Raw genomic sequence first — 15995 nt, 5'->3', positions numbered from 1 at the left:
GACAGAGCATGCGCTGTTACGCAAAAACCGTGATAGAGTGAAGCCGCGGAAGTCGAAGCGCGAAGTGGCGAAGTGCGAAGTGGCGAGGGTTCACTGTATTCTGGAATTCTCATTCTTCTTAATGCTATCTTAGTTTATGATGCTCTACACAGTCAAATGCCTTGGCATAGTCAATAAAACACAAGCAAACATCTTTCTGGTATTCTCTACTTTCAGCCAAGGTCCATCTGACATCAGCAATGATATCCCTTGTTCCACGTCCTCTTCTGCATCAGGCCTGAACTTCTGGCAGCTCCCTGTCAGTGTACTGCTGCAACCACTGTCATCTTCAGCAGAATTTTACTTGCATGAGATCTCAATGGTACTGTTCTATAATTCCGAAAATGTGTTGGGTCACCTTTCTTTGGAATGAACACAAACAAGGATCATTTCCAGTTAGTTGATTAAAGTGGTTGTCTTCCAGACTTCTTGGCATAGCCAAGCAGGTGCTACTAGTCGTTCAATTTATTGAAACAGTTCAAGTGGTATTCTGTCAATTCCTACAGCCTTGCTTTCTGCTACTACCTCCCGTGAAGCTTGGTCGTCAGTACCATGGTTCTTGATCATACGTTACTTCTTGAAATGGCTGAATGTCACCGGTGCGTTGTGACACAGTGACTCTGCATTCTCTCCATCATCTTTTAATGCTTGCTGCATCCTTCAATATTTTGCTCATAAAGTCCTTCAATATTTCAACTCAAGTCCTTCAATATTTCAATTTTTCTTTCCATTTGTTTATCTTGATATATGCTGAGTGTGTTCTTCCTTTACAGCTTACTAAATCCTGGTCTTTACATGCTTCATTATAAAATTTTGTCTTCTCAAGCTGTCCTTTGAAATTTTCTGTTCATTTCTTTAACTTAGTCATTTCTTCTGACATCCATTTTGGTCTGCTTTCTTTCTTCCTTCCTTCCTTCCTTCCTTCCTTCTTTCTTTCTTTCTTTCTTTCTTTCTTTCTTTCATTCTTTCTTTCTTTCTTTCTTGTCTTTTTAATGACTATGTTAGTCTGGATTCTCTAAGAGAAGCAAAAGTAGTGACATTTATATGTGTCTGTGTAGAGAAAGAAATTTCTATCGAGAAATGGCTCACACAGTTGTAGAAGTGGATAGATCCAGTCTAGTTCAAGTCTGTGGGTCAGATTTATCTACAGGCTTCTCCTGACTCAGGTATCTGTGAGGCTGACAAACCACAGGCTGGTGGATGCAAAGTCATATTAATCCAAGGCCGTCTGTCCACTGAAGGCTCTGGAATGGGCAAGCAATTTGGCAGGAGGTCGAAAAACTAGATGCAGGATCCAGATCCAACAACAATGACAAGCTTCCCCCCAGACTCTGCTTAGAAAGGAGTAAACCATACCCCGAGGAGTCCCTCAACCAATTGTACCAAAGCTGTGACCTGATGTACGGGGACTTTACTCCACCATAGCTGCTGACTGTTCACAGAGTTGATTACATTTTGTTAGATCTCATCATGGAGTTGATTACATTGCATTAGATCAAATCATGGAGCATTACTGACAAACTATTGAGACCCTGGCTCAGCCAAGTTCACAGATAACCTAGCTATCAAAATGACCTTTTTGCTTTCTTCATATATCCTAACCTTGATGTCATCCTAGAGTTCATCCGGTCTTCTGTCAATAGTGCTCAATGTGTCAAATCTGTTCTTGAGATGCTCTCAAAATTCAGGTGGGACAGACTCAAGGTTTTATTTTGGTTCCCATGAAATTGTTTCAATTTTTTTTTTTCAACTTCAACTTGAACTTGCACCTGAGGAATTGATGATCTGTTCCACAACTGTCCTCTGTCTAAGTTTCAGCTGCTAATATATACCATGGACTGCCAGAAGAACAAACAGACCTGTCTTGGACGAAGTACATCCAGAATGCTCCTTAGAAGCAATGGTGAGATTTCATCTGATGTACTCTGGATATGTTGTCCGGAGGTACCAATCTCTGGAGAAGGACAGCATGCTTTAGTAAAGTAAGAGGGTCAGCAGAAAAGAAAATTATTCTCAGGAAATAGATTGAAACTGTGTTTGCAACAATGTGTTCAAACACAGCGAGGATGTGAGGATGGCACAGGACTGGTGATTCCCTTTGTTGCATCTAGGGTCTCTATGAGTCAGAAGCAATTCAATGGCGTTTAACAACAACAACACAATTAGTTGCTGTGCAAGATGCAGGCCCAAGAGATTCAATCAATCAATCAATCAATCAATAGACTATTAACACCTCAACAGAGAGGTATGCAAACCAATAATTACAACATGTCAACTGCCATAATAGATGTACAAATAGAGATATTACATGGTGACAAGATGGAAACACAAAGAAATCGCTGCTGGGAAATTCAGAAAAGATTTCACAGAGAAGGAAGGTTTTGAACTGCATCTTGCAAGAGGAGGAGGTGTTGTTAGTCATGTAGTAAACATGAGACACGAGAAGGCTTTCTAAATCTTCCCTGCTTCAGTATCACCAAACCATGGCGACAAGGCAGGCTGACAAGAAACATCTATCAATGTAAGAGGTAAGTGTTTCCAGTGTTCTAAGCCCCAACAAAGTCAGAAAGTGGGAAGCGGTTGCCAGAATGACATGGAAATCTCCGATGCCACTTAAATCCAATCATCTTTGGTAAAATTACACTTGGAAATGAGAATGTTAGCATTTATACTCTGCCTACACTTAGAATTTAGAATGCCGGCCAACCTTGTAGGGAATATTCAAAACAGAACAAAACCCTCTAATTTTTTAGGTCTAAACCTCAAAAATCAAAACTACATTTGGAAGCAGCTTTCCTCTGGGAGCTGTGACACGCTGGGTCAACAGCCTCTGGTAGCACCTCCATCCCTCTTATTGATACTGGTTCACTTGGCACCGACCCCTCCAAACTATGAGATTCTTAAGGCCCAGGTATGTGGCTTTTACTTTGGAGTCTAGCACTTGGAAGGGACTTAATTGGTGCTTGCTGAATGAGTGAACAAGCGAGTAAGCAAAGACTGAATGAGTGAATTAATATTTAGGAACTTATAGGGCATCAAAGAAAGCAGTACTAAAATCTTAAACTTGGGAGATCACACATATACACAAGATAGGGATACAAGCTAGGCTAAGACAAACGGTGAACTATCTGTTCCACTGTAGGAGAGACAAGAGACAGGAATTGAAAAATGGAGACAGACCTGACAGTTTGGTGGAGATGGGCCTCAAGGAAGGGCTGGGTCAAAATGATCAAAGCAGACATGGCTTCACCACAGAGCCACGGACCGTCATCAGCAGGGCCTCTCAGCCCCATGGAGTTCTCCCAAAGCCCGAGCAGGGGCCCCAAGAATGTGTCCAAATGGCCCCTCCGTTTCATAACATTTTAATAACCAAGAGCATGTCATCATAATCGGTTCAGACCACAGTTTCTTTCCATTCCAACTCTGCGCATCCGGGTTCCCTTTGTGGCAGTGGTGTTAAGAGGGGTTACTGGAATTTTGGGGACCTCCTATGGTGCCCAAGTGATACAACAGTTTAAATGCTTGGCTACTAATCATAAAGTCAGTGGCTGGTGGGTTCAAACCACACATCTTTCTGTTAGTAGCTAAATGCATAACCTCTGTGCCACCAGGGGACAGTCTAGAAAACCCTTTGTAGGGTCGTCCTACTCTGTCACGGCGGGGTCACTATGAGTGGAAATCAAGTGGAGGGCACCTAACCTCCATGAGTGAGGGAGGCACAGGTGTGGAGACACGTTTCATTTCAGTCTAATGGGGTATGTGCCTGTGGCTCTCCATCCACTCCATGAATGCTTGAATCAGTGTTAACCAACTCTGTCCACAAAGAGCTTGCGTAGCAGTGTCGAGGGCTGGAGTGACCATATGTAAATGTGTCACCTCAAAGACTTAGTTCACATCTGCCCATCACAAGCAACACGAAATGCCAGGCAATCTTCTAGTTCATATAAGATGAGAAATGACACTTAACAGAAGTTTCCCGACAACTGACAAGAATCTCAAAATATCTATTGATGTCCCCGATCACAAATGGTGAGGCTGAAAGGAATGCTGTTAATCTATCAGTAATAGAAACTATACCTGGTCAAGCATGCGAGAGGAACCACTGCTTTCTCTATCTGCTTTCAGTCAACCAGAGTATGCAGCCAACAGATGTAGGGAAAAAGCACGTCTCTCTGAGTGAGATGTGAGCAGAGGATTGATACAGGTGATCTGCTATTTTTTTCCTGAATTTTGTGGCATTTGCTTCAACTTTTATGATTTTTTTCCTCGTTGTAAATAAATATTTACCTTTGTACCAAATTTTGTATTCCAAATCAATTTTCTTATCTGCCCCCCTCCCCAATTTTCTTTTCTTAAGGAATATTCCCTCCCCTCTTCTCTTCCCCATCCCCCAAAACCTGGTTACCTTCCAGTTAGGAAGGTCTTTACCTTTAAGAGGGAAGGGTACCAGGTATGCACATGGACTGTGATGGCCTGGTGGTTGTGCCTTGGAAAGGTCCTGGGCTTGACCCCACAGCCGCTCTGGGAGACAAAGATGCGGTTGCGGCAGTTAGCTTCCTTAGAGATGACAGCTTGGGAAACCCTATGGGGCAATTCCACTCTGTCCTAGAGGGTTGCTCTGTGTTGGAATTGTCTCAAGGGCAACAGGTTTGGGTTTTTGGCTTTTAAGTTAAAGGATGACGGAGGTTCTTAGAGCAAATAGAAAATTCAGTCTGGGATAGAAAGGTACTTTCTACAAAATAAACAATACCTACCAATGAACTGGCATTCAGGTCAGGACATTTAAAGAGATTGGGTAGAATCGGGTCTGTTGGAACACATTCAGAAAACACTGGAATACAAGGCCAACTTGACAAGTGGCTGTCTCACTGATCTGCCGCTAACAAATCCAGTACTCAGGCGTTAAGATTTATTATATTCCCATCTCAGAGTTTCCAAGTGGGGGTGTACAACAAGAACTGCAACAGTCAATGAGATTTTACTGACAGATTCATTCATCCATCACTCTGCCCTGCCTTCCTCCCAGCTTTTCCTGTGTTAATATTCTGCAGCATTTTTTGGAGGTAGATAAGTGTTTAGTATATTTGCATATCCCTCTAGAAGTAACCACTACCCTGAAACTTGAGCGAACCATTTGCCTTATGGCTTTTAACTCTTTCATTTTATAGGTAGCTATAGCCTCCTTTTTTCTTTAACTTTTAAATTGTGGTTTGAGTGAAAAATTACAGAGGAAGTTGATTTTCTGATAAATTATTCATTCAAGCTTTGTCTCGTGGTCTTCATTCACTCATTACTGACTCTTACTATGCACTTTTCTAACCTATGACCAAGTTGACATAAATCTCTTCCTTCTAGAGAGGACCATCTAGCATAAAGCTGTAACAGTTCTTCACTGCCTACCACCACCACATCATCCCACTTTTGTTCTTACTACACTTCCTGCTATTTCAGTCCCTACTGTCTTGGTTCACAAAGATTCCCAGTGGGCAAGGAACCCCAGTGGAACATGCCCACTAGTGGGCATGGAATCTGAGAAAAATGAAAATGGGCTTCTCTTCCTAACCCTCCTGGATAGTGCTGAAGTTGAGCATGGGTGGTGCAAGCGACTTCTGATTAAATGCTAACCTAAAAGTTGATGGTTCAAACCCATCCTGAGGTTCCACTGAAGAAAAGGTCGGGGACATTTCTGTGGAGATTGCATGCAGCCAAGGAAACCGCTGGGAGACACAAACTGGGTCACCAGAGTCTGAATCAACTTGATGGCAACCGGTTTGAACATGCATTTCTATAATTATTCTTACATATTGCTAAGAATTTTGAGAATGAGGCCTCATTACAAATTGGGCTGCTAAATGCAAGGTCAGCAGTTTAAAACTAGCCACTCCTAGGGAGAAAGATAAGGCTTTCTACTCCCATAAAGAGTTCCAGCCTGAGAAACCCACAGGGGCGGCTCGGCTCTGCCCCGTGGGGCCACTGGGAGTTGGAACTGACACAATGACAGTGAGTTTGACAGTTTGGAGAAGGATCAGGAGATCCCACCTCAGGCACTTTGGACACGTTACCCTGGAGAAGGAAGGGCATCGTGCTGGTCCTTGTGAAGTGGAGGGTCTTCTAAAGACAGGAAGACTCTCAGTGAGATGGACCGACTCAGTGAGAGGGGCCCGGCAGCAATGACTGTGAGGGGTGAAGGACTGGGCAGTGCTGGGCTCTGCTGTACACGGGGTCAGTAGGGGTCAGAATGGACTCAACAGTATGTAACAACAACAAAGGATTTGGGAAGTCGTTTATAACCACATGATAACATGGCAACACCAAAAGAGCCCTCCGATACCAATTTCAAGGAACAAAATAAATACATCTTGCTTGTTAAGTAATAAGTTCCCATAAAGGCATATTATTTTTCCATAAGGAAAATTTATTAAAACACATATTAAATTAACTACAATTTTCCAAGGGCTGTCTTCACCTATAAGTAATAGCAACCCATATAGTTTGCCATCATTTCCAATTGTGAAATGCACATCTCTTGAAGTTACTCTCACAGTAATTAATTCTGGGCCAGGCATTAAAAAAAAAAAAACCTCAGAAAACAATCCAGAAAATATTTATTATGATTCTGAGGCATTTGGGGGGGAAAGGCATTGCCAGAGACCTAGCTTCTTTTTGTTGTGGTGGTTTAAAGTAAGTTCAATGAAAACTAGAAAATTTATTAGTAACTGAATGTTTCCCAAAGATCTAGTACAAAGTACTTATGGTTTTACTAAAATTCCCAGCAGCAAAATTTAATGAGCATAAACTATCATCTACTGAACCTCTTTGTGACATTTTCAGACTATTAATCAACTTGAAAATAAAATGTATTTCCTTTCTCCCAAATGCAGGCTGGAAAGATTAAAAAGGCGAACTAGTCTTCTGAAATCTAGCTTATTGCTGAGGAAGAATAATTGAGTTTATGGAGAGTTCACTTTGGTACACGATAAGTTCATCTCAACCTGTTAATATTGTAATTGCTCAAAATAAATGTGGCAGAATACACAAAACAAAGCAAAAACCACCTCCCCTGGGGAAAAAACCCTACAGATTTCCCAGGCGTCTTGGTGGTGCAAATGGTTAAGCACTTAGGTGCTAGCATAAAGGCTGGTGGTCTGAAATCCCCCCCAGCAGCTCTGTGGGAGAAAGTATGACGACCTGTCTTGAAAAGATTAATGGTCTAGAAGATTCTGTGGGCCAGTTCGATTCTGCTACACGGTGCCCACAATTTGAAATCACCAACTCCCAAAGCCTATGTTTTCATTTTCTATTTTTTTGTTATTTCTTTCTTGTTGTGACACAACATACACCAACTCAATGTTTTCCACACGGACAATTTGATGACATTAATTACAGTTCTTGAGGTATACAGCCCTTCTCACCCTCCTTTCCCAAATGGTTCTTCTCTCATGACATAAACTCTATCCCCTACATTTCCTTTCCAATCTGCAGAGTTGCTATTCTCAGTTGGATCCCATGGAGATAGTCTTATAAGAACATAGGGCTTAAGGGACACATTCTTTATGAGTTAAGCTGAACTACTGTTTGATTTTAAAAATATTTCAGGGCACATTTTTGGTTTAAAGTTTAACGATGATTATCTCAGGGCAACAGTATCAAGGTTTCATCTAGCCTCCACAGTTCCAGACTTCGAAATTTCATGAGCACTTGATATTTGGTTCTGTGTTTCTCCTCTTTTGGCCAGGATATTTCTATGGCATATTTTACCAAAAAATTCAATAATAATTGTTGGGCGCTAACCAGTTCTTCTTGTCTCATAACAAAGGAGGCCGTTGTGCATAAAACAATTAGCCACACAGTGCATTTCTTCTGCCTTCCCTTAAAAAACAACAAGTTATTGACTCATATCGACCATATAGGGCAGGGTAGAAATGCCTCTTTGAGTTTCCAAGACTGTAACTGTTTACAGGAGAAGAAAGACCCATCTTTTTCCCTAGGAGCTGCTAGTGGTTTTGAACTGCCGACCTTTCGGGTGGCAGTTCAACACATAAGAGCTATGCCACCAGGGCTTTTCCTAGACTCTTCTTTTTCCTCCCATGAGCCAAATCCCATGAGGTGTGTGATTATACACAAGCAGTCTCCCAAATTTTGTGCTTTGAGGTTAAATATAAAATAAGCAATTTGGAAATATTTTCAGTTTTTCTCTATTTAGGAGTGGTCATGTAGCTGCTCATGGTTTTAAAGCCAACACACAATGCACCAAGAGGTTTGTGTTCAATTGCTGGCCAAATGGGGGACAGGGACTATCTTAGTAAAAGAGACCCTCAATGGAGAGATATGGGGAAACGAAACCTTTGAAGGTTGTAGTGAGTGATAAAGAGAATCTGAAGGCGATATAATGAGTAGGAGCAGCGACAGAAATTTTTTAAAAGTTAGGGCAAGCTGTTAGAAAACTTAAGAAAGGTCTGTATTTTTATTTTAATTAATAATTCAGAAAAGCAAAAGGGCATTTTATAAACTAGACATTTAGGTTGGGAAGAATGTAATTAGTAGGAAGAGAATTTAATCAAGACGTCAGAGTGAAGACATTTAAAAAGTAGCACCCTCAAGCACTAAGGCCATTTTCTACTGCACTGGTCTGGCGAGCTGCGCTGACTCGCTAATTTATATTCTCGCTTTGGAATCATCAACTTAAAATTGTGCAACCCTGGGGTTTCCCTATTGGTCTCCCAGGCAAGCTTGGCACAGCTCCTCCTTAGAGAGTGACAGCAAACAATGGCACTCTGCGGGAGTAGAGTTATGGACACCTAAGAAAAGACAGCCTTCATCCTATCAGCACGCCCTCAAAAGGGTCTGTTGCTGTTCTGAGTTGCCAGGGAACTGACTGCAGCTCAGGGCAGCCCCCAGGTGTCGGAGCAGAAGGCTCTGTCAGGCCCTTGGATGCCGAGCTTCAAGACTATCTTCCAAGAAGTCACCTCTGGGGGTGTTAGAATCACCAACCTTCGAGCTAGTAGTGGAACATTTAACCACGTGTGCCACCCAAATGAAGAAGAAGAAAAACCAAAACACCTCGCTGCTATCAAGTCGCTTCCGATTCTTAGCGACTCTCTAGGACAGAGGAGAAGGACCCTCGTGGGTTTCTGAGCCTACAAATTCTTAAGGGAGAAGAGAGGCCCATCTTCCTCCAGTAGAGGGGTCAGCACAGCCCAGCTCTTAGACCACTGCACACAGCCAGGCACTCTCCAAAGCAGATACTACCTATAAAATGTGGTTTTGTTTGTAATGATCACCATTCATAAAATGAGCCAGAAGCATTAAGAAAATTCAGTCAACAAAACTTTACTAAGACACTACAGGCCTTACATAGGAATGTGAGTTCACTGTGGCATGGCAGTATAAAGTTCAGACTGGGTTCTAAGTTATGTACATCTCTTAAAGAATAAAGAAGGGACCAAACTCAACACCACACCCCAAACTAATATTTAGCTTTAAAATCATTTATAACAAATGATCTTGCCACAAACATCTAAACCAGCGGTTCTCAACCTGTGGGTCATGACCCCTTTGGGGGACCAACAACCCTTGCACAGGGGTCACTCAATTCATAACAGTAGCAAAATGACAGTGATGAAGTAGGAACGAAAATAATGTGATGGTTGGGGGGTCACCACCACGTGAGGAACTATATGAAAGGGTGGCGGCATGAGGAAGGTGGAGAACCGCTGATCCAAACTCTTCCTTGTGTCATAAACCAAACCAAACCGAAAGTGAGCCCGAGCAGAATCATTTGATCGGAAATGAACTTCCAGGAAGTCGGATCGCACACAATCTGTGAGAAGCATATGCCTGTACCTGCTCAGGCATTACAGTGATATTCACCCCTGCTAGACACACATCCTTTGATAAAAGCCATGAACTTTTCTGACAGTAATTATACAGGAGGAGCTCTGGTGGTGCAGTGGTTAAGCACTCAGCTGCCGGCCGAGAGGTTGTTGGGAAGAAAAGGTAGCACTCTGCCTCTGTCCATATCTAATAGCCTTGGACGCCCTATGGTTCTACTCTGCCCTACAAGGGTCTGAGTCAGAAGTGCCGCCACAGCAACGGATTCAGCTTGGGAATTATAGGCAATAAACTCAGCTTGTCTGGTTTGCTACAGCAGCTCTAAAAGTGAATAACCTCCGAAAAAAATGACTATACTCAATATCCTAATAGCACATAAAAGCCACTGAAAAGCAGTACCATCGAAACTATATACATATCTCTAAGTTCTTAAAGTTATGCTGTTCTACTCAGAGTGGCTACATATGACATAGTCAAACTCCCCCATAGGGTTGTCTAGGCCAGAGGTCAGGAAATTTGTGGCTCTTTTGGTACGTGCATGCGGCATTGAAGGAAAATTGAAAAAATATAAAGGCTATTACTCAGATGATGGTGATTTCATTTGTATGTAAAATATATGTATGGCTCTCAAATAACATGTAGATTGTTGCTAGGGACAGGATTGGCTCTTCCTTCTCAAAAGTTTGCCGACACCTGGTCTACGCTTTAATCTTGTTTTTTTTTTACTTATCTGCTTAATCAATAACCAAGTTTCTTTCTTTTTTTAATCTAGGCTTTAATCTTTATAGAACCAGATCTCCAGGTCATTCTCTAGCAGAGCTCCTGAGTAAGTTCAAACCTCCAGCCTTTCATTAGGCAGCCAAGCGCTGAACCACTGTGCCATCCAGCATCTTGGTTTAAAGCTATAAAAATCAAAAACCAAACCCACTGCCATCGAGCTAATTCCGACTCAGAGGACAGGGTAGAACTGCTCCTAGGCTGTAATCCTTTACAGTTTGGAAGTCCATTTAGAAAAACATTCCGTTAGATCCCTGCCTCACACCATACACAAAAATAAGCAGCAGTTCAATTACAGGTCACAGTACAAACTATAAAACCGAAAAACTAAGGTTACTTCAACCCATTAGGATAAGGAAGGCTTCTCAAAGCAATCACAAATGCAAGGCAATAAAGACTGCAAACCACCGCACACCATAAAACCTTAAGAGGTTTATTAGCGTAAACAATACATAAATGTTAGAAGATAAGGACGGCAAGAATTTTCCCAATAGAAAAAGGTTGGTGTCTGCAATATATAAAAGGCTCCTACAAAGGCATAAAAACAAGCAATCCAATGGAAGCCTAACAGAAGTATGTAAACTGAGATGGCCACTTTGACCAACTATTCTTGCCTTCACTAAGAGAAAGAAACAGCCAGGAAACTAACCCAGACCCTCTGTCATCAGTGAGCAGAAACGTGCATATCCAACCAGTACGGTTTCAGAGGGGCAACAGTGAAAGGTGAACTATTTCATGTCAGTCAAAGGTATGGGGAGATGGGGCCGCCCACCCAACACTGATTCACCTTGCTCTGTTGGAAGGCAAAACACAGACTCCGAACCAAACAGCTCCATATCTAAAAACCAACTGTGGGGGTGAGGGAGGATCTACACTGTCATTGATTTACAATAAACAGAAGATGTTTAGGAAGGTGAGGAGGAGGAGGAGGAGGAGGGAAAGAGAAAAGAGCAGTCTCACATTCTTAGTCATGTTTACTGTCTGATTGTCTTATAAGCAGCATGTATTACTTTTAAAATTAAAAACATAAAGGAATGAATGGGAATTTCATCAGTCACTCAGTCATTTGCCACTTCCGGGATCCCAGCCGGGAGGGTTCAGCTCCTAGATCCCGTGATCCGGGATGCAATTGTGTTTACAGAGTAGTACAGGGAAAATCCTCTGCCAGCACACTTCTTCGAGGGAAGTGGGAGGGGAAAGACCCCTCGTTTGCCTGCTGCTGTGGCACACAGAAGGGCAGGGCATCAGAAGGGGTGGGCAGGTCTATGGGGAGTGGATGCCACGTGAAAAGAGAGAGGTCTGTGGTTTTACTTCAATATCTGATAGCACAGCAGGCTCAGCAGCAACAACAACAAATCCTGGAACTAACCTGTGACAAGTGTGAGACTTGCTGGTGGTGAGGCTGTGACACAAGCGCCCTTTAGAGTTAACACTAACGCAGGTCAGTGTATCTAATGCAAAACTGGTAGGAGAATCCGCCCCAGCAAGGTTCCCTGAGCACCCGAAGAAGATGAGTCAGGGTTGGGGTTACCTAGGAGGGCCCGCTTGTAAAGATAAATACTGGTTTGTGTGGGAAACGGATACCCTGTAGTTGCAGCTCAGTTTTAAAAACAGGCTTCAAGCCATTTCCATTGTCCCTCCCCCGCAACTCTCTTGTCTCCCTGAGACTTTGATCTTGACAAGTTCAGTTTTGTTAACCAAGGCACTTTTCAGGAACATAACTCCCAAGGCTGGCAAAGGATATGGGTTCAAGACCGTGACAAAATAAAGAAAGGTCCAGGTTCAAATCTTGATGGCTGTTTCAAGAGGCAGTCCAGTGGACATGTTCCCAGGCCGGTCCTGAGCAAAGTGGCCACAACACAAGCGGAAATAACAATAAGTGGACCGTGCCTCAAGCCGGGAACCTCAGGCACAAAAGGCCCCGGGCAAATGGGAGCTGGAGGGTTTTTCTCACCAGGCCTCGGGTCAGAGTTTGGGTGGGGGGAGCCAGAAGCAGGCAGGAGGCAGGCCAATGTCCCTAAGGTGCTTCTCCCAGCATTGCACTGGGGCTGGCTGTCAGGCAGGGGCCTTTGCAGGAAATGAATGAACTCTGTCAGGCCATGTGGTCCAGGCTAGAGCGTTCAACAGAATACAGCAAACACTTGGAGTTATATTGTAAGCTATTTTTAAAACTGCCTGGTCAGCAAATTAAACCAGCTGTGAAAATATCCTGGTTTCCATTCACAACAAATACAAGACACACCCTTCTCTTTAACGAAGCTGGCCTCGTGGAGGCCTGGACCATTCTGTGCAGTTCATTCCTAAGGGTCTCGGAGCCATCATTTTCAGAAGACAGACCCAATCTAAGCTACGTTTCAGAAGGGAGAGAAGACAAAACAATGAGGAGGAAAAGGAGTCCCTCTTCCCAGGGTCAGTAAATGCCATGAATCACAGCCCCACTCAGCCTAACAGACCACTGCAGAAGAGAAAGCAGTGGTTGTGTCAACTGCTTTAAATCAGCCCGAGCAGGTTTTCCTTTAAAAGGACGTAGGATAAACCAGTCTGCACTACAACACCGTTTTTCAAATTCCATGGCAGAGGGAGGAAAACTCCCTGCCACCCCAAAGCTACCAACTTCAGTCTTAAATTCCAATCATCCTTCAAGAAGTCAAGAGCGATACCTAGAATTATTTAAAGTGCCGGGCAGGTTATATTATTTATCATTCTCATTCCTTTAGGGCAGTAGTTCTCAACCTTCCTAATGCCACGACCCTTTAATACAGTTCCTCATGTTGTGCTGACCCCTCAACCGTAACATTATTTTCGTTGCTACTTCATCACTGTCATTTTGCTACTGTGATGAATAGGGTGACCCTTGTGAAGGGGTCGTTTGATCCCCAAAGGAGTCGGGACGGGCAGGTTGAGAACCGCTGCTTTAGGGAAACAATTTGTTATTTCAACAAAGACTAGAGGTACAAATAACTAAATGGAATAGAATTACAGGAAGTCCTATTCAAGTAAATTCACACTTGGAATGCAGAGAGCCAAGCTTATGAATTCAGCTCACTTCAGAAAGGCTTTGCCAAGACAGGGGCATAAACCATTTTATACTTTCTTCTTTGGGAAATCAACCAAACTGAATAAGTCCAATTTGTAACATCCTGAGCCTTAGAGCTTTGGCTAAAGTGTAACATAAAGTTTGATTAGTCGAGTGTGAAAAATGGCAATGCCAACTTTCCGGTGCCTCCAGCTAGGGGAGCTTACACATGGAAGCAAGGCCAGATCACAGCCACCAAAGCAAGTTGTGGGCCCCTCAGCACCCCAACAACCACATCCCTGGTAAATGTGCACTTGGTATGTTTAACCAAAGCGCCGCAGACAACCTGTAATAGAACCCTCTGTCAATAAAGCTTGACTCACTGTTTGCTTTCTTCGCCAGGAGGTGGAGTCTTGCCATGCCCTTCCATTACAAAATCCTCCTGTTCCACCTGCAAAGGCAAGCAGCACAGGTCAGCGCTCAGCTGCAACCGATCCCAAGCACGGACAGCCACCGGGCGCTTCACACTGGAGTTCCTTCAAGAGGAGGCCAGGCCAGTCGTTGTTTAGGGACTATCTGGAGTGACTAGATTTGCAGAATAAGAGAGGAAGCAAATGGATTTGCAACTCCTATAACGGCGACCATCCGCAAGGTGGATTGACTCAAATATAAGGATTGTGAGGATGACCCAGGACCCAGCAGTGTCTCATTATGTTGTCCTCAAGGACGCGATGACAGTGCCCAACAACAAACACGACTGTGACAGACGGTTAGCAGCCATCATGCTAAAGGAGAATAAGAAAAATCAAAACACCTGTAAGTCAATGGGAAAACGAAACCTAAGAGAAAAATTGTCCACACACACTGACTAGGAGTTCTGCTGAGAGCTGGGCAAATGGTTTCTAAGGCATATGCAAAGGTGCTCACCCTCCTGTGAATCTCAGGTTAACCAGTACAATACGCACTGAAACCACGTTGGACTCCTGCACACAGGTCAGCATTCACACCCACCAGCCTCTCCTTGGGGAAACGATTAGGCTACCTGCCTCTGTGAATACTTAGAGGTTCAGAAATGCTACATGGGGGCTCTAGGAGTCAGAATCAAGTTGACGGCAGTCCGCTTGGGTCGTGTTGCTGTTGTTAGACGTCTCCAATTCAGTTTTCCACCCCTGGTGACCTCATGTGTCCCATAAGGTTCTTTCAGGTTGTGCAGTGGGTTAAGCATTGGGCTGTTAACTGCAAGACTGGTTGGTGGTGCTCTGTAGGTTAAAGATGAGCCTGTCTCCCTAAAGACCAACAGCCTTGAAAACCCTCGACAGCAGTTGGGCTCTGTCTTGTAGGGTCACTATGAGTTGGAATTGACTTGGTTTTGGTTTTTAAGCATTATGGAACCTGATTACACCAGCCTTTCTCCTGCAGAACCAATGGGAGGTTTGCCAACATTTGTTATTAGTCAAGTCTCACCACAGTGACACAAAGACTCCTTTCGCACCGAGTGCTGCTGCTCGGTGCCGCTGAGTCAGCTCCAACTCGCAGTGACCCTAAATTAAACAGTGCCTGGTCCTCCACCATCCTCACAATTGTTATATTTGACTTCACTGTTGCAGCCACCATCAAGCCATCCCATTCAGTTTCTTCCTCTTTTTCGCTCACTTTACCAGGCATGATGTCCTTTCTCCAGAGGCTGGCCTCATCTGATGACATGTCCTAAGTAAGCGAGATGAAGTCTTGCCATCCTCACTTCTAAAATTTGTTTGACCTTCACCAACCCCATCATCCGAATGCATCCATTCTTCTTCGATCTCCTGTCAGGTTGGTGAATATTAGGAAGCTGGGCAACAGCAAGTGTGGACAAGGCTATAGAGCAACAGGAACTCTCATCCATGTGAAGTGGAAGGATAAAGTGGACAAGTACTTTGAAAACGAGTTTGCTGCTACGTGAAACATCTGAACATGTGTACTACTAGAAATAAACCCTGGAGAAACATGTTCATCTGTATAAAAATATTATTGTAACAGTATAAGAAGAAAAAACCAGAAAAAAACATGTATCAACAATAGAGTGGATAAATAAGACTGTGGCATTTTTAGACAAGAGAATACTAAAACTGTACAAAAATGAGTGCGCTACAGCCACACACCTCCATCTGATGACTCACAAAACAATATCGGGTGAAAAAAACAAGTCACAATCGGACCTCCACTCAAGTACTCCCTCAATGCAAGAACACGTCCTATTAAATTGGCATTCCATGATACACACCTTCCCGACACGATTGCTGAAGACAAACGTGTGCATAAGCAAATGTGGCGAAGAAAGCTGATGGTGCCC

The 15995-nt window shown here is 43.4% G+C and overlaps 1 protein-coding gene across 2 annotated transcripts in view; it reads right to left on the bottom strand.

Annotated features, from left to right (window-relative positions):
• TNRC6B (trinucleotide repeat containing adaptor 6B) overlaps positions 1 to 15995 on the bottom strand; it is a 192461-nt gene that overhangs the window by 139713 nt on the left and 36753 nt on the right. For both annotated transcript variants that reach the window (XM_045290253.1, XM_045290265.1), the window contains exon 3: positions 14047 to 14114. In XM_045290253.1, the coding sequence (XP_045146188.1) occupies positions 14047 to 14114 (68 nt within the window). The remainder of the gene's footprint in view (positions 1 to 14046; positions 14115 to 15995) is intronic.

The sequence above is a fragment of the Echinops telfairi genome, unplaced genomic scaffold (genome assembly GCF_000313985.2).
Source record: "Echinops telfairi isolate 266 unplaced genomic scaffold, ASM31398v2 ScPeMD7_2;HRSCAF=8, whole genome shotgun sequence".
Lineage (NCBI taxonomy): Eukaryota > Metazoa > Chordata > Mammalia > Afrosoricida > Tenrecidae > Echinops > Echinops telfairi.
The sequence above is the reverse complement of the archived record's forward strand: the minus strand, read 5'-3'. Positions and strand labels throughout refer to the sequence as shown.